Below are 19,739 nucleotides of genomic sequence, written 5' to 3' on the forward strand. Positions count from 1 at the left end.
ATGATATAAGTATCAATCAAGTCCCATGGAGGACATACATGGACGTTAATATGGCAGGAGCGAATGGAAGCAGCGAACGAGGACAACACTAAGTGTTAAGGAATATATAAGACATCGAAGAATCTTTCTTGGTGAACACTAAGGACAAAATTACCATCAAAGTAGGTGGAGATAGGAAAATAAAATCATCGAACCACTATTAAATACAAGTCCAATTCACACTATACCGCAATCGGAGGAAGAGGCCAACCATTATACGCTCCATTCAACAAATCAGATTTACAGCAGTGGAAAGATAAATGATAGGAAAGTTATTCCTATGTGGGAAGAGTGAAGTATGGCTTCTATAGATCACAATGACAATGATTACCAGAAATAGACAAGGAAAAAACATGTAACTTCTTACTTTCAAGCTCTAATGAATGTCAGGGCCAAGATGATATAATATGGAGGTGGAGGATAGTTCGTATACCAAAAGGGGCCAAAAACAAATATATTATTATGGCATGAGAAGGAGAGAGAGAGAGTGGAGTCAAACTATAGCAATATACGAACTCATTCTATAGAACTAATGGTGAAATGTAACCATTAGCAGTAGACAAAGGAGACCAAAGATTATATAGCATCTTATAGGGATGGAGATCAGAACCCATACAGTCTATAAATAAATAAGTTATTATATATAATAGAAGAATATCATGGTGCATCTCATACAGAGGAGTTTATATAAATCATTGAATATATTGAAGGAGATGGGGGATAGGGAAAAGAGAATAGAATCTACGGGTCTTCACAAGGACATGCCTTAGAATATTAATCTGCCATCAACAGTGGAAATGTGTCTATGATCTCCTAAAATTACAAGAGGACATTATTTAATGTCCCCTTTTTCTAGCAGCTTCCTGCAATTGGCTAGGTCAGTTCACCATCACGACCCTCATGCGCTGACAATAGGATTTGAGGGTCTCAGTTATGTGGTTATGGGTTTTCCAACAGCCTATGGTGTGTTCTGGCTCCATTTGAGAGACTTCCTATTTATAGCAAGTCAAACTGTTCGTCTTGATGAGCTCAGTTGAGTTAGAGTTGGGTGATGCTCTTAGTTTTTATTTCAAGCTTCCGATTTGGGCTCCAAGAATCTTGGAAGGAGCTTCTATTTATAGTAAGTCAGCCCGTCAGGTTCATTCATTGTTTTTCATCATCAGGATCACTTTGGTGTTGTCAGATTTCAAATCTAATGCTTTTTCATTTGTTTTCGCAAGATGGGTGAATTATTATTATTATTCATCTAAATACACTGAGGTTGCTATTTTTCTTGGTGTTGTTTGTTGGTCACCTCAGTATCATAACTTGTTGAAACCAGGACGAAAATTTTTAAATCGTGGGAACAAGAAACAGTGGCCTTGCGTGTCAAAATTTTAAGTTATGGTGGAAAAGGTCATTTTCTGGAGCCAAAAGCAATTAGTAAATTATATTAATGGCACTTTAATATATTCTAATGTTGTGTAGAGTAAGCTTCTTAAGTGGAGTTCTTTTGGGAAACCGGTGTCATTTGTAGATTATAAATATGAGGACATCTGATGAGAAAAGCATCTGATTATTTGATTATCTATTTGCCTTTGTTGTTTTTGTGACAATTTTGAGTTTGTGGTTTATGCCCTTGCTGAAGTGTAAGGGTCTAGATTGGAGAAGTACTAGGTAATTCACAGCTGAGGTATTGTGAATTAATCTTGGGAATTGTTTTGTCTTCCTACTATTCTTACTGCTGCTGGAAGTCATTATTTATTATTATCTTGAATTTGGCTAAGAGTTGTGAAGTCTGAAAATTATTCTAGGAATTGGAATTGCAAATGACTGCGTAAGTATAGTAATTTTCCCTAGCTTCTCTTCTATTGCTAATTGTTTTTGAGAAGTGATTAAGTGTTGAAGAAAATCTGATGGGGGCAGTTTGGATATTTGTGACTGCTGCCATAAACTCTTATACCTACGTTGACTTGCTTATGGGCTGCGGTTACATGTTTGAGACTTGAGATTGTTCTACTATAGTCTACATTCACAATCGGAGGGTCTGCATTCAACATTTAGATCTACATTTGGAATTTCCAAGGAACCACAGTTACATTTACAAGGCCTACTCTCATTATTGGTGTTTAATCTACACATCCAAACATTGCAAATTGGGTCTGCTGGTATAAGGAGAGTGCATAATTTGAAGTCTGTTGCAATCATTCTACGAACTATACATTGGACAGGTTCATTTCTTCTAACAATTTACATCATTGCAGCCATTATTGATTTTAATAAAACTTCGAAATAATTGCTTTTGAGCTAATTATCTATCCTTGTGTTGAGAGAAATACTTTCATTTCAGAATTCCATATTAACTTGCTTTTTATATGCATCAATATCATCATAAGAAATCATTGTCAAACAAAAAATCAAAGCCAACAAGATGCCTGCCAAGTGTTTGACGAAATGTCAAACCTTTGAATTGTGAAAGAAATTAATGTTTGATTAAGTTATAACCGGTTAGGGTCATTACACATTAGGCTACAAATATTGCAGAAGACCAATAACAAAAGAACGCATGGCAGATATATTGGGACTAATAATTTGTGAATAATAAAAATCTGAGAGTGAGTGAAAGCGTAGAACTGACATTACATAGAAAAGAGAATTTAAAAAGTTAAAGTAATGCAGGGAATTAATAATACATAATTGAGAGGATTTATACCATACGAGATCAAAGAGAATCATAGGTATGTTTTTATATCAATATAGAAGACTTTACAATTAAAATTATAATAACAGCTTCATAGTTCTCATTGAGGACATTCGTATGAATGTCGATTTTCTCTTATGAGAACTCGGAGACTAGAGGACATTTGTTTTGAATGTCGAGTTTCTCTAAAGGGGGCATTTGATATGAATGTCGAGATTCCACATTGGAATCTACAAAGAGATTCATTGGAATCTCTACAGACAATATATATTGTAGTGGTCAAGCATATGCATATGTCAAAGATAAGAGACTTGGTTAGAGGTGGGATCTCTACCAGGCAGTGTTATAAAGTGCATAATCAGAGATCCCAAGAGGCCTTAGGAAGATGCTATTTGGATTATGATTGCATAATCAAGAAGTAATTCTCACTAGTGGATGTTACATGATTTGAGAAAAGTTTTTTCCAAGGGATTAGGAGGGGTTAAGAAGGGTAGTATGTAGATTAATACTTAATTAGTTCAACATTTCTAACATATTTAATATACATTTTTATATTATACTAACAATTTGTTTCAGGTTCCAGCATTCATTTCTTAATCCAAAAGAGGGGGCATTACAATGAATGCATTAATCTTTTTTATAGAGGATTTAGTCAAACGTTTTTTGCCCATATAGTCATGTTCTGAAGATCTTTTCCTAGTTCTGGAACAGCAAATTTGTGCAAGTTGTTTTTGTCTCAGCCGCCTTGCTATCACATTTCTTAGCAATTCCTCTACATGGTCATTCAAAAGAGGATTTTCGGCTTCAAAAGTTTGAGTTTATTGTTCTCACAACCATACAAATTCTTCCCAAAATGATAGAAGAACAGATGCAAGATCTTCCCCCAAAGAAATAACTTTATATTTTCCCCACTCATAAATGGAATTTAAAAACCCTATTTGTGAGTTTAGTTTGCTAAAAAGAGCTAAGTTTTTCCCCTAACCTGCAAGTGGACTTTAAAACCCACTTGCAAGTGTCTTTCAAGAGCTAATGAAGTCTTTTTCCCAATCTGCAAGTGGGCTTGAAAACCTCATTTGCAGGCAGCAAACCTCCCAAAATGACTTGTAATTCGATTTAAAACCCCCAATTTCAAGTAGGAGATACCCCCTCTAGTATATATGCACTTGCACCTCATTTTCATACCAAATACTTGCATTTCATTCACCTCCAATGCTCAAGAAAAAATCCACAAGTCATCTCTTTCGCCAATTCAAAAGTCAATTCCTTTCATTTCCCCTCAAGGTTTGATTGTCCAACATGCATAGCTCTAGGTTTGCAAAGTTCTAGTTTGGAAGAAAGATTTGCAGCTTCTCTTGTTTGCCTGTATGATCTACCCAATCAACAGATCATGACATTGGTCCTATTTTGCAAAACAAATTCCAAGACTAGTGATGAGGCAAGAATGACAACATGATGGAGTCATACAGAGAAAGGGATGAGTAATGGAATGATCGTGGGCATAGAAAGCTTTCAAGATAGAGATGGTCATGAAACATGAAAAGATGTTTTCCCAATAACAACCATTATGATGCAGAATAATCAAGGATGTAGGTTCATGTTCCCGTTCAAGATGCTCCCACCAAGTCTGAGCACTTTAGTCATAGAACATCCTATAACAGCATGAAGAATAACAACATATGATGCAATGAAAGTTGTATCTTGTCAAACACGGTTGATTTTCTTTGTGCATTTTGTAAATTAGTTGTAATTGGAAAACAAGTTGTAATTGCAAGTGATTTTTTCACCTATAGAGTCATTGCATGTAATAAAATTGTAATTCAAGTACATAAGGACTTGCAATTTGAATAAGTCAAAGTTAGTTAAGGAATAGGTCAAAGATTGTTGGGTTTCTTCCATCTTATTCTCTCAACCCCCTTCCTATAAATAAAGGAGGGTGCTCTTTCTAATTTTCATCTTTTGAGCAATGCAAGAAAATTCTGCCAATTCGTACGCCCACTTTGAGACTTTGTGCTTGGATGTAAATTAGATTGCTTTTAAGAAAAGAGGCAACTTGTATGAAACTTTGTATTGATTCAAGGTGTTATGTGATGACATTTTTTTCTATTGATTGTTATTTTTATGCTTTGTTTGAGAGGGATTTGAATTCAATCTTGTAGACTTTGAGCTTAATGTTGCATTCAAAGTTATAGTTCAATTTGAGTTTTTGGAGGCTTTGTGCTGCATAAGAGAAAATTGATATAGTTGATAGTGGCTTCAAATACATAAGACTGAAAGACTTTGTGCTTAAGTGTTAAGTAATTACTTAGAATTTCATGAGTATTTGGTGTTAATTCCTTGTAACTTTGACAAGACAAGTGTTCTGATTTTCAGATCAGTCTGATCTAGATGCATGAGTTCCCTTAAAGTATTGGTCAATAAAACATATTGTCCTCTCTAGACAGATCGGCATCTTCCTTGTGGCTTTTATAAGCCTTCTTATTTACTAGTGTGGTTAGTTAGTTACTAACCATTAGTAACTCTTGGAATGAGCACCAATCTTGAGGAAACAATTATGTTGTTAAATAGGCCAACCTAGAGAGGGACATGTCCATTCAATGTACATGCCCCTTGAGTTAGGTATAAGGGAGGGATAGATTGCAGATTAGAAGACACACCGAAATCTATAACTTTTCTCTTCTAGCAATCTGTCCAAATAGAATCATCTATAAGAATGTAAACATTTGCAGAAGATCCATGAATCTAACATGGTATAGAGCCTAGTTGAAAACTGCAAATGAGGATTTTTACGATACCTTCTTATAGAGCCGGCTGCGTACAAATGGTAATTAAAAACAAATGAGGAATGATGTTATTCAACATCGATTGTTTCCAATTGATTATACATATTCTAGCCATTGGGATAAATATTGGAAGATTGTCAATGAGTGCATAAGGAAGATAATACAATGACAGGATATATGAATACCATGATACAAATTAGCGTCTTCTAGGACATCCTCATAGATGTTTAATGATAAATTCTTATATAATATAAGACAATATATAAGATACAAGACACACTATGCTTAAGTCATGATGATGTAAATGGCCAAATGGCAATAGCATCTTTCATTGGTAAAGTCAAGATCCCGTCAAATGTTGAAAGCCGAGGGTGGAAATCCACAGTTACGGCAGCAAAAAATACAATCTCATCTCAATTAAAGCCATTGTGTATTCCCACTCAAGTATATGCGGCTATAAATTTAGGTGGCACTTGAAAATAAAGTAAGACATCTCGCCAATGTTGTCAGAGGTTCCAGTTCATATACAATCAACGTATGCTTCACAAAAGTCCCGATAATATTAGAAGGAATCTATATTGACGTTTCAATATTAGCATGAAGCCTAGGAGCCTTATTTGAAATTGTGAAGTAAAAAGGGGAACTTATATATTTATTTGTCACAATAATTTTGAAAAGGACGTGTGTTGTTGTTATTCGAAGTAAAACCAATGAATCGGTGCGACGAATATGTTTGATATCTTCTGGAAGTAGCCAAAGTAGATGAAAAGAATTAACATTATTTCCATCTTCATAAGGATTATTGTTGCATTCCAATATTGACAAGAAGAGGAGTTCTTTTAAATAGAGAGAGAGAGAAGCACAACCCATAAGCAGATGCATGGGCCAACAATATACTACGTGGCAGAGACATCCACGTCAAACACAGCCCTTATACAATTATTAGTAGTTGGAGACATGAAAGATGAAATGGTTAACAAGGATAAGGCAGCATGCAATCAAATTATAACTTCCTCCTTCGGTAACTACTATCCTTGTGGCACTACATGTGGAGCTAAGAGCATTAAGGAAAGTGACCACAGTGGGCATACGAGGACATCGAAAAGTTCACAAATCAAGAGGATTAACACTCAGAATCTTTGCAATCGCTTTTGTAGATGACCAGACCACAATCTAGAAAAGCTTTACCACTGGAGGAACGAATACGACCAAAACAAATAGAGATATGCCTCTTGTTGCACTTGTTGAGGCCAGGCACCCCAAATTGAAGAATGCATTAAGAAATAGCAGTTCGAGCAAAACAATGAGGGAGACAATGAGAGATAGGATGCACACTCATATGATTATCTCAAACATTACCACTTAGTCGTCTAATTCTGCCTTCACCTTCGGACTCTACATTTTCCAAATCTGAGCCTATGATGTGTTTTCTTATGTTTATTTCACACTGCAAGGAAAAGATTTACCTTTGTGTGAACAAATCTAAGGATGTGCCACAACAGTGGTTTTGGAGCTTCCGCAAATTGAATGGGCCACCATCGATCTCTACAGTCTAATTAAAACTGTGTGGGTCAGCCTATCTAGACCTAAACTAGATGCTGAGTGTATTGATGCCACGTGGATGGGCTTTGAGTGTCACTATGGAGAAGTTGGCTCGTACAGGGAAAGGTGACAAACAGTTCTAATGAAATAGAATTAGGGAGAGAACTAATATATGGAGAACTTTATAATGAATATTATAAAAGAAGTGACCATAAGAATCAACGAATATAATACATATTATGGGACTAAGGAATATGGGATATATTCATGAGGAATATATTTCATAGAGAATAATAAATTCATAGAAAGTTCATTCCTTCATATTTGATCATATGATCATTAACTAAGATGGCTCCTTCAATTGAGAAGAAATGCTTATGAATGAAATATGATGGGTTATCTCATTAGATAATTGTTCAAGGGTACATTCTATGGATACCAAATAAGAGGCAGGTTTGTCCAAATATTGAACTAGCAAAGAGGAGAACCACTTTTGATATGTGAAATGGTGAGACTTGTGGGAATGGTCTCATTTAATCAACACCCTTAGCAAAACCAACAAAACACAACCAGATTAAGAGGATGATTGAAGATAGGTGGTAATGCAAATGATTAATTGACGTACCGGGTTGATTGATGAATTCCATTCTGTGATCAGTAGTATATGGAATTGTTTGTCAGTTCTTGGTAATTGCTTATGTGTTCTTCCAGAAGGGAAGATGGCATCAAGTTAGAAGGTTTTCTTGGCATCGGTCAAGACTGAGAATCAGAGAGAGTCTGTTTTTTTTTAATCATAAGATATGGAGACATTTGGAGAATTTACAGTAAATAAGCCGAATGCCGCCCTACTGAAAGGAAACTCCCGTTCAGAATAAGTTTGATCCACTATAAAAGGGAACCTTGGAATAAGATTCTATCATCTTAGACAAACTCGATTATTTTGTTTGAGAGGGAGTTCATCATTGAAGATAACTTGATGAGATGCACATGGATAAAGATTATATCATGAGACTATAGATTATTAAGATAAACATTTTACTCAAGGCATTTCTAATCTTCCCTCAAATCCAAGAGGGAGTGTTAATGATTGTGGACTTAGAAAAGATGCATTCTGTATAACCTTATGACTATTCAAATTATTAGTATTGATTCTCTTAGAAACGAGGGAATAAAGTGACATCATGATCTTGACTTAGAGGGAGTAGACCATGCTTTATTGATTCCTGAGTAATAAAGAATTTGTAGTAGAAAATCATAAGTATCATCTTATAAGAAGGTTATATGTTAAAAAGAGTACCTAAAAGATCAAGTTGACTCCCCAGGATCTAGGTTATACAAACTCAGACTGAGTGTACCATGTCAAGATGGTGTATACTCATAAAGTACAAAAGCTTTCATCAAGGTTATGATGGAAAGATACCTATCTATTGTACTTGAGCTCTTCTTTTACCGTATGTCTATAATATCTTTCATTTGTATTTTTTATAAGAAGAGTATATGCCTTGATTTTGTTTTCTGAAGAATGTTCTTGTAGGAAAGAAGTTTGGATTCAAGGGGAGTCTGACATCTCATCAAGGCAACCTTGAATAAGGAGCTCGAAAGATTTGATATCTAGTAAGAGTCTTGAAAATCTAAAGTGAGCACCCATCTGATGGGCCTACCTTTATAAACATCATGGTGTGGAAGCATTTTTCGGCAAACAGTCTTGCAGCATCAGTTTGCAGTAATAGAAAAGAATCTTCTAGCACAAACTTGTTGTGATAGCAAATGATCTTATGGTGTTTTAAATCAGTAGAGGACTACTGGAAAATCTTGAATAGATTCAAGATTGTGTTGTGAAAGAGACATTTCGATGTCTATGAATCACAACTTGGATAAAGAGAGAATTTAATTATTCTCTAGACTTTATTCTTAAGTACTAGAAATTAGAAAGCAAATATTCTTATCAAACCTCTCTGAGAGTGATCATCTTAGGAAAGATCCAGGTATGATTGAATTGTTTTGTATTCTTATGATAATTTATATTATTGTCAGGATATTGACTGTTATGGGGCTTCACCATTTGTGTTTGTTATTTAAGACGTGACGATCTCTGAAATAACGAACACTTGTATAAAGACATTATAAGAGATGACGATCTCTGAGATAATGTTCTGACCAGTAGAGAACTACTGGCAGATTTGGATGAATTTAAGATCATGTTGTGATGGAGGCATTTCTATGTCTATGAATCACAACTTGGATAAAGGAAGAATTTAATTATTCTCCAAATTTTATCCAGTATACTGGCAGATCTTAATTCAGGATCATGTTGTGTGCCTGAGTCACAACTTGAATATACGGAGAATTTAATTATTCTCTGGATTTTTTCTTGTGTAAGGCATTCTAGTAAAGGATTGCTGGTAGAATCTAGATCTTGACGAAATCAAGATCATGTTGTGACAATGACATTTCTAAATCTCCAAACATCACAACTTGGGTAAAGGGAGAATTTAATTATTCTCTAGTCTTAATCCTAAGTATTGCATTCTATACAATAATGTCATCACAAGTTTAGGTAATACTTCATATCACAAGCCTTGTCAAACACCTTGTGTTACAAGCCTAGGTGATTTGATAGTTTGTATTATGAACGATGCTTAGTGATTTGATCACAACCTCTAGTGATAACTTATATTATAAGATTTGTAATATGATGTGTTTTTAGGTATCATTTGTATAACGATACATCATGCTTGAAATTCAGAAAGGTCTAGAATGTATATCTATGCTTAGTCATCTCTATTGATGTTGCTAGATATGTCTCTATTACTTATCAAGTTAAGAGGGAGTGTTAATTCCTTATAACTTTGATAAGACAAGTGCTCTGATTTTCAGATCAGTCTGATTTGGATGCATGAATTCCCTTAAAGTATTGGTCAATAAAACATATTGTCCTCTCTACATAGATCGACATCTTCCTTGTGGCTTTTATAAGCCTTCTTATTTACTAGTGCGGTTAGTTAGTTACTAACCATTAGTAACTCTTGGAATGAGCACCAATCTTGAGGAAACAATTATGTTGTTAAATAAGCCAACCTAGAGAGGGACATGTCCATTCAATGTACATGCCCCTCGAGTTAGGTATAAGGGAGAGATAGATTGCAAATTAGAAGACAAACCGAAATCTATAAGTCTGGTCTTCTAGCAATCTGCCCAAATAGAATCATCTATAGGAATGTAAACATTTGCAGAAGATCCATGAATCTAACATTTGGTAAGAGACTTAGTGCTTTCCCATTTCTTCAAGTTATTAAGTCATCATTCATGATAAGTGCATAAGACTTTCGGTTTCTACAACTATTCCACCCATATAAAAGTAAATAGATGTCTTATGTCAACTCACAAGCCATCGATATTATTGTAGCAATAGGCACTTTTTGTTGAAGTTTTAGTGCTGTTCATAAGTAGTTTGTATAATCAGTCCTGAAAAAAGAGGAACAAATTAAGAGAACCGCCTTATTTTAATTTCTAGTTAAGTCCTTGTTGGAGCCTATAATGTTCCCAATTTTAATTAATTTGGGGCCCAAGTTATTAATATTTGTATTGGTGGGTTTCGATTGATTTAATATATCTCGGACCCATTTCTAATTAATTGTTTGGTAGGTGTTGACAGTCGGCTATCTTTGTACACCCTCGGGATGTTTATCCGAAGGGTATTTAAGCACAGCATATAGATTGTAGTTAGTATGTTTTTGGATTATTTTTTATGTACTGCGAATTCCTGTTGGGGTTCTAGATTGTTTGCCATTTCAGAAGTGAAAGATCTTCCCTAGTTGGCTCATGGGGTTTCGATGGGATTCAGCCCTCACCCTATTCCGTTGTTGCATGCAATACTTTGCTCGGATCTAGCAAATCGGAGCACCATCATATTGCGAATATTAATTGAATATTTGTGTTCACTCTCCATTTCTTGTTTGGGTTTTATCTCAGTTATATTAAGTGATTCGATCATTTTCCAACACCTGATTTCTTCCATACCTCAGCATTGGACACATCCACCCATACCATACGGCTCTCCACACACTGCAAACCCTCTGGAAATCACCGTACGGCCTTGTTTTGCATCAATGTACGACCCTACTTGGCATCCACCATACGGCCATTGTTGGCCCTCCACCCTTCTTCATACAGCCTTTGTGCCCCCTTTCTGTACAGCTGCCTACCGTACATACTGCCATTCGTACGAGCTTCAAGACGCCGTACGACCTTCACTCCCTTGGTGTACGACACATCTCCAACCAACATTCTGTACTTTCACACAACCACCGTACGACCTAGAGGCTAGGGTCACCGTACTACCACAAATCATTCCCACCGTACGGCCTTTCTGGAGACACTATACAACCCTTCTTGTGTATTGTCCTAGCACCGTACAGATCCCTCCATTTGCACTTCAAGATTTTCTGAGTTCATCTTCGTTATACATTTACCCCTTCCATACTTGGGAACATTACAGTGGTATCAGAGCTAGTGATCTTGCCAGCCTGTTGGGATGATTGAGAGATTTTGGGATTAGGATAGTGTTATGGCGCCAAGCAGTGATGGAGAGTGGTGGTTGAAGACACTACATGGGATCGGCAAGAAGCTCAGCGAAGGTATTGATCTTCCATTAGATTTGTTGGAAGTATGTTTGTGTAAGGTTAACCAATTACCTTCAAGATTTATACAGAGAATCCTCTCACCAATTAAAGATGCCTTAAGTCAACCTAGGCTTTAAAGACACCATGACAAGGGAAAAAGGTTGGCAGTTGCAGCATGTCTCAGTGAGATCTTGAGAATATCGGCTCCTAGAACACCATATGACGATAACACCATGATAGAGATCCTACATTTGATTGTTGATAGTTTTCAGAGTCTAGATGACATTAGTGTTGATCCCTTTTGCAGAAAATCTACAATCTTGGAGAATTGTGCCAATGTTAAAATGGGTAACCTCCTCTTAGATCTCGAATTGCAAAATCTGGTAAACGACATGTTTCATCACTTTTTGGCCACCATCAAGGAAGATCATGAAACTAAGGTTTTAGTTGCTATAGAGAGCCTTATGATTTCGTGCATTGAGGAGATGGATGAAATATTCCAACCCATCACATCTATGTTATGGGCTATTCGTAATCTTGAATGTGTCCCCTCTACAGCCACATGTAGATTGGTCAGTCATATTTTCAAGCATTGTGAAGAAAAACTAATATCTCAGTTGCACAAGTGGGAGAAAATAGATGGCAGTAATAAGGACAATGCATTACACCAGAAGGAAGGCATTATTACAGGGTTGCTCCAAGAGGAATCGTTAAATCTTTCTTCTACACCAACCTGGGGAGAACACAAAAAATGAAGAGGTTACTTGCATAGATCTTGTGAAGACATGTACAAATCAAGTTATGCCCATCACCAAGGTTGTCGCTGAGACTGTGTCTGTCACCGAAGCTATGTCCATCACCGTGGTCATGTCTGTCGCCAAAGTTGTATGTCTGTCACTGTGGTTGTATCCGTCACCATAGTTGTGTTTGTTTTCGTCACCATCACCATGGCCATCACCATGTCTATCATCGTCACCATGCCTGTTGCAAAGTCCCTCGCCATGTCCGTCACCATCATGTATGTCATCATCTTTGTGTCCATCACCGTCGAGTTTATGTCAGTCACTGTTATGTCTGCCACTGTCATGTCTATCTTTTCCATTGTGTTCGTCATCGTCGTTGAGTTTGTATCTGTCGTCGTCGTTGTATCAGTCACCATCATTACCATCATTGCATTCGTCATCGTTGCATCAGTCACCATCGCTATGTCAGTCACCGTCATTGTGTTCGTTACCGACGTCATTGTATTCATCGTCGTTGTTGCATCTGTCACCATCGTTGTGTCAGTCACTGTCGTCGTGTCTGTTATCGATGTCAAATCCGTGCCCGTCATTGAGCTTGTGCCCGTCGTTCTCGTCGTGGTCATCCGTGTCATCATGTGTGTCCGCCAGTGCAGCTACAGCCATTGAGACATTGCTCATTGTCAAGGCTCTATCCATCGTCGAGGTTTCGATATCAGGGTTCTGTGTGCCACCAAGGTTTTATCTACAACAAGAATTGTTGGGTTTGTATCAACATCGACGTCTGCGTGTATGACCATACCCGAAGAGATTGATGAACATGATGACATCGATGTATGTTATGATTGGCATCCTTGGGATCCCGATGACTCAGGATACGACAATGTTTATATCAGAGTGGCGCAGCGAAAGTTTGATGAATATTTACTCTCCTTTCCTAAGTGTGTGTATGTGATCATGATGCTACATGAAGACTTCATAAGATACAACTATCAACCTCCATGCATGGTTTGGGATCCTGGAGTTGCGAATTGCTTAAGGACAAGCAATTTTTGGGCGGCAAGGATTTATAATGTTCCCAATTTTAATTAATTTGGGGCCCAAGTTATTAATGTTTGTATTGGTGGGTTCTGATTGATTTAGTATATCTCGGACCCATTTTTAATTAATTGTTCAGTAGGTGTTAACTATCGGCTATCTTTGTACACCCTCAGGATGTTTATCCGAAGGGTATTTAAGCACGACATGTAGATTGTAGATAGTATGCTTTTGGATTATTTTCTATGTATTGCGAATTCTTGTTGGGGTTCTGGATTGTTCGCCATTTCGGAAGTGAAAGATCTACCCTAGTTGGCTCATGCAGTTTCGGTGGGATTCAGCCCCCACCCTATTCCGTTGTTGCATGTAATACTTCGCTCGGATCTGGCAAATCAGAGCACCATCATATTGCTAATATTAATTGAATATTTGTGTTCACTCTCCATTTCTTGTTCGGGTTTTATCTCGGTTGTATGAAGTGATTCGATCATTTTCCAACACTTGATTTCTTCCATACCTCAGCATTGGACACATCCACCCATACCATACGGTTCTCCACACACTGCAAAACCCTTTGGAAATCACCGTACGGCCCTATTTTGCATCACCATATGACCCTGCTTGGCATCCACCATACGGCCATTGTTGGCCCTCCACCCTTCTCTATACGGCCTTTGTGCCCCTTTTCCGTAAGGCTGCCTACTGTACATACTACCCTCCGTACGAGCTTCAAGACGTCGTACAACCTTCACTCCCTTGGTGTACGACACATCTCCAACGAACATTCCGTACTTTCACGCAGCCACCGTACGGCCTAGAGGCTAGGGTCACTGTACTGCCACAAATCATTCTGACCGTACGGCCTTTCTGGAGACACCGTACAGCCCTCCCTGTGCATTGTCCTGGCACTGTACAGATCTCTCCATTTGCACTTCAAGATTTTCTGAGTTCATCTTTGTTATACGTTCAGCCCTTCCATACTTGGGAACATTACAGAGCCACCTACAATAAGAAGAGAGCCTTCTCTATTGCTTAAAAGAGAGTAATCTCACCTAACATGGTTAAAGTTATAGTTTTGCATGTTGTGGTCATAGTGACTTGCAAAACCTTTAGCCAACATTTAGAAAATGTTTCATATATTTGATATAGTAATAATGGACTCATTTTGCTTAAACAATGCCACAAATAAACTTCTGATACATTCCTAACACTATTATGCCAAAAATCAAATGTATTGAAGTTAATGATTGTCTCTCGAAAAACTACTTACTAATTGTATGTTGGTCCATAGTTGATTATGGACTGCTGTGATAAAAAATCAGTCTCTCCAACTCAGCCAAATGATACAGCAGTAGTCTGACATCTATAAGTAGACTGATTTTATATGATTATCTTAAATTAATTGAGTTCCAAAGCTGAAATAAGTATGATGCACCAATTGATCCCAAAATATTACCGAAGGAAAGCTACAAACTCCAAGTCATGGTCATGGAAGTTAAATGCTATAAGTGAGTTTCTTTCGTATGCATTATATACTGTTACCTAAATGTCTAGGTTAGATTTTATATCTCTTTTTTTCGATTTATAAAACTTAAGACATATACATATCTTGCTAACAATTTAACTAGTTCACCCACAAACACACATGTGCACACTTGTTCCATATTTTGTTGTTTGCAAGACATATATTCTAAGCACAAAGGATGAAATATCGTACTTGGTAGACCACCCCTCTAACCCTAGTTATTGTGATTTTGTTTGTAGGGTATAAATTAAGGCAAATTCTATTGTGTTCATTGTGAATTCCCTACGCACAAGAACAGAAACTTTGTCCACCTTGGGCCCATACTTGATGGGGTTGGCGTACCTAGTGGAACTTTTACATTGCTCCCCTCCATCACTCTACCTTGCTCAACTCTTATGGTTATAGATTCTATCAATTAATCTTCCATATGGATTGGTGGAAAGTTTAGTATAGGGTGCCATTAACTCAACCCTAGACCCATGGGCAGAAACTTTGTCGCCCTTGGCCCCATTCTTCATGGGATTGGTTAACCTAGTGAGGCCACCATTCCACCTTAGTGCTTACTTTCCATCCATATCAACTATCCTTTGCACAAACAGTGCCTTTGAATGATGTAAACCATGCCCATTCCACTCCAAGCCTTATCTATTGCCTTTGTATCATGTAGGATGGTCCATTCCATGGCAAGACTTGCCCATCTTGCAAGGTATTAATCTAATGCAGTCAAACTACAAATACACAGAGCTCTATGTAACTCATACATTCCATATGGTTAATTATTGCACACTGATGAATAGGTTTCACATCATATTGGAACCAAATTAAATGGTTATGAAGTGTTTTCCTAAGATGAAAGTAAGTCTTTCCATTCCCTAGAAGTTAGTTTGGGGTTTGTGTACAAGTTTTGGGTATAAGAGGCAACGTGTTGAAGCGATTTTCTTTCACATGTAAAGATAGGGTCAAAGGTGACAGTGAATTTGTTTCCTATTTGCCATAACAATTGATTGGATTCAAGAAGGATGCCCATAAGGTGTGGTGGGAAAGTATATGTGTAAACTCTCTAAGTTTTGGAAGAGTTGTGCATTTGACAAGACTAGGTCCTAATTTGGTCCATTTTGGGGATGAAAGGTGTTTGGGGCTAAACCCATTGTGCTTCCTCTAACTACTCTGCATTAGAAGCCAATTGTTCTTCATCGTTAGAACAAGATGACTACACCTTTACACCTCCTCTCATATGCACTTTCTCCCATGTATTATAACGGTGAGATACTTGTTCTTGGTATAAGGCCACGAGATAGAGATCCTAAGGTTGCTAATAGGTATAAGAAGGCATTGAGCAGGCTTTTTAGCGATCCTAAGGTGGCATCGAATGTTAGAAGTGAGTTTGCAGAGTTTGTCTTAGGAAAACATGCAAACCCTGATGCAATCAATGACCAAAGTAGAATGGATGTCATTGGATGGTGGTACCTACATGGGAAAGATTATATGTACCTCCAACCTCTAGCCATTAAGATTCTATCACAAATAGTTTTTAAAATTTTTTCCCTTTAGTTTTTTAGTTTTTTTTCCCCTTTTTTATGGCCACTTAACTTGTAGAATTAGCACTCTTAAATTTCTATTGTATTACAATTTCTAGTTTTTTAAAATTTTGTTGGTTGTCTCTCTAGGTTGTGAGCTCTTCTATTGCTGAGAAAAATTGGAGTACATACTGCTTTATCAACTCAGTGAAGTGTAACTAGTTGGGTTCCAAGAAAGCAAAGTGCTTGGTACATATTCACAATAATTGGCGTTGTCTGTCTCGCAAGAATCCAAAATGCCAAAAAGGGGCAAAGAAGTTGTGAGATGTACTACACGTGTCTGCTGACTTGGATATTACCATCCAAGATCTAGCTAGAATTATTGTGCTAGGTGTTGAGGAGGAGGAAGATGATATAACAGCATATGGGGCTAGTGGAACCGGTTTGGGTTCCAATGATGAGGATTTAGATATAGTTGCAGCCAGAGATGAAGCTATTGATCCCTCATTTTTGGACGACCCATTTGATCCTTTAAGGGCATTTGATTCTATGATCATTGATAGACTATTAAACACTTGCCATTTATCATTATGTTTCAAACTTTATTATTTGATGAACTAGTCATTGTTTCAAAATTTCATTTAATTTAGTAATGCATTTTACAATTTTCTTTACAATCATTAGCATAGATTAATGAGTGAGGATTTAATGTTTATCTTTGACATATGGCATTGATCAATAATCAAGCAACATATATTCATACTATGAAATGACTTAGTTTTGCAATAATGCATGTTTCTCTCTTCTTCTTTTTTGTATACATAATGCACATATATGTCCATGTGTGCATGAATGCGCATTATATATACAAAAAAATAAGAGAAACATGCATAAAACCCATCCACGAACCCAAATGGAAAAAAAAAAAAAAAAATTTCCCTAACCCACAAACCTGAATTTGAGCCCTAATTTATCCCCAAACCTGAATCAGCAACTTAGATGTAAATGCTTTTCATTGATCTTCCAAAGTAAATAGTTAAACTTTGGACTTTACAATGGCTTTTAACTTTATGCCAAATAACCTTTTGTCTCGGAGGTTACACAATGTTGGTGATGGTTCTAACTTCTATATTAATATCATCAAAATCTACAAAAGTATACTGTGTTGCTTCTGAACTCTTAATAGTTTAGAAGTAAATTAATTATCTTTCAAATTAATATTGAATGCTCGTGGACATTACTTGAGATAAAAGTCATGTTCAAATGGTTGCATTATGTGTTGCTTGATGTGTTGTCTCTTGATGATGTCCTCTTATTTCAAGATTTTTGTTTTGGTTCATAGTTGTCATCTATTGGAATTTTTTTGACTCTGGATAATCCATTTTCTTGAATGTAAAAACATTACAACCCTAATTTTCCTAATAGAAATTAAGAAGCAATAAGTCAATGCAGAAATGTTCCACATGATTGCTTGTAAAAAATAAAAGTTGATTCATTTAGTTAAAGGCACAAGAAAACCAAATCATCAATGACTTGAACATCTCAGTATACTCAAAATGTAACTACCTTAAATATCTGCAATATGTCTCTGAATTCTCTGACATTCTGTTCTATTTCTTGTGGGCTGCAGTTATTTTCAATTCCTATAACTTCAGCTGGAAGAAGGTACGTATATTTTCGGCTAGCACAGTCTATTCTTGCATCGAAGCCCCTACAATATAGATATATTTCAGAATCAGATCAATAAAATACTATTTACGTAAAAGAAAACCGAAAACATTTTTTTTTAACATATTGGCCACAATATATTTTTGGATTTCAACATGTTACAATCCCTCATACTCTATGTGGCACCTATGCAAAGATAGCCAATGGTCATTCATATGATATTTTATGTATCACTGATATATCATAAATAGCAGTTAAATCCTCAAAAAAGGCTTGTACTATACAGAATAATTTTTCTAATAATTGAAAGAAAGCTAAGCTGAAATCAGACAATAAAAATGTGCATTTCATTATCAACCAGCTCTATATAGATCAATTAATCACACAAAAACTGTGAGAAAAATGTATTATTTAACTCTAGCATGTGATCTGGAATCTATATGTTCACAGTCTCAATATTCTATGAAGATAATAGTTGTCCTGAAATTTAAAATGGACTGGTTCTTTTCAAGAACTTTCACTTTTGCAGATTTGTCCCAGGTTTTTTTTTCAGTCACCTCAAGATGGCCTCCATGTATACTCAGACTCGCAAATGACATCTCTTTCAATCATGTTTATGGTAATAATTACAAGCAAAAAAGAACTCACATGACACAGAAGCATGTCTAACCATTTGTTAGTTGGGAGTAACAAAGGTGAATGTGATCACTGCTTTGATTTTTTTTGCCCTCTAACCCTCTTTCCCTATTAAAAAAGCTTTTGGAACATATCATGTAATGTCCCCATTTATTGGTGCGCTTCTAGTGCAGCTGGTGTTGGCTTTTTGGGTTGGTGTCAGGAGGAACAAAGGGGTATTTTAATGTTGCCAGTTTGTTCAATTTGGTATAGTGACCACAACACCCTTCTATGGAGCTTTTTCAGGCACTTGCTCCTATACTTCCTATCTTTACTGAATCAATGAACATCGACAGAGTCAGTTGCTGTTTTAGTAATATCAAAAGACTTGCCTTCGATGCTTATCTTGGGTTTTGATATAGTTCGTAGTTATTAAATTAAATAATGGAAAGTTATTGAACCATAAAGTTAACTTTATTGTTATTTAATATGAGACTATGGAATGGCTAAATATTTGAAATAAAATGTACAATTTCAAAGTGGTCATTAAGTGACATGGGAGAAAAATCCAATGAAAGCATTCGTGGAAAAATAGCAGAAAAGCATTTGCGGAAGAATAGCAAAAATGTATTCACCAAAAATTAGCAAAAAATAAGCAGAAAAAGCATTCCTAAAAATAGGGAAAAAGCAAAAAGGAGTTTTTTTCAAAAAACCAGTTGAAGGCTATAAGAGGACTGGGCTCTCATTTTGGGTTGTTGGAGATTTGATATTGTTATGCTTCTGATTTTTAAAGGACTTGCAGCTGCTTCTTGGTTTGTGAGGATGGAATCCCTTGCAGACATCATTTCTAACGCTGTTGAAAGAGAAAATCTAGGAAATTAACTTGGTGATTTCATACAGAGAACGCAGTTGTGCTTTATGGGTGAATGGGTTGTTCATTCTTCTTCAGTTTGATGTTTACATGAAAAAAATC

At 36.5% G+C, this 19,739-nt stretch overlaps 1 protein-coding gene across 3 annotated transcripts in view; it reads right to left on the reverse strand.

The window, feature by feature from the left end:
* Positions 1-19,739, reverse strand: part of LOC149568200 (Pseudouridine synthase family protein) — a 286,392-nt gene that overhangs the window by 93,647 nt on the left and 173,006 nt on the right. For all 3 annotated transcript variants that reach the window (XM_089821202.1, XM_089821204.1, XM_089821205.1), the window contains one exon: positions 18,050-18,194. In XM_089821202.1, the coding sequence (XP_089677328.1) occupies positions 18,050-18,194 (145 nt within the window). The remainder of the gene's footprint in view (positions 1-18,049; positions 18,195-19,739) is intronic.

The sequence above is a fragment of the Cupressus sempervirens genome, chromosome 3, assembly GCF_028749045.1.
Source record: "Cupressus sempervirens isolate cs-2001-9-10 chromosome 3, ASM2874904v1, whole genome shotgun sequence".
NCBI classification, from domain to species: Eukaryota; Viridiplantae; Streptophyta; class Pinopsida; order Cupressales; family Cupressaceae; genus Cupressus; species Cupressus sempervirens.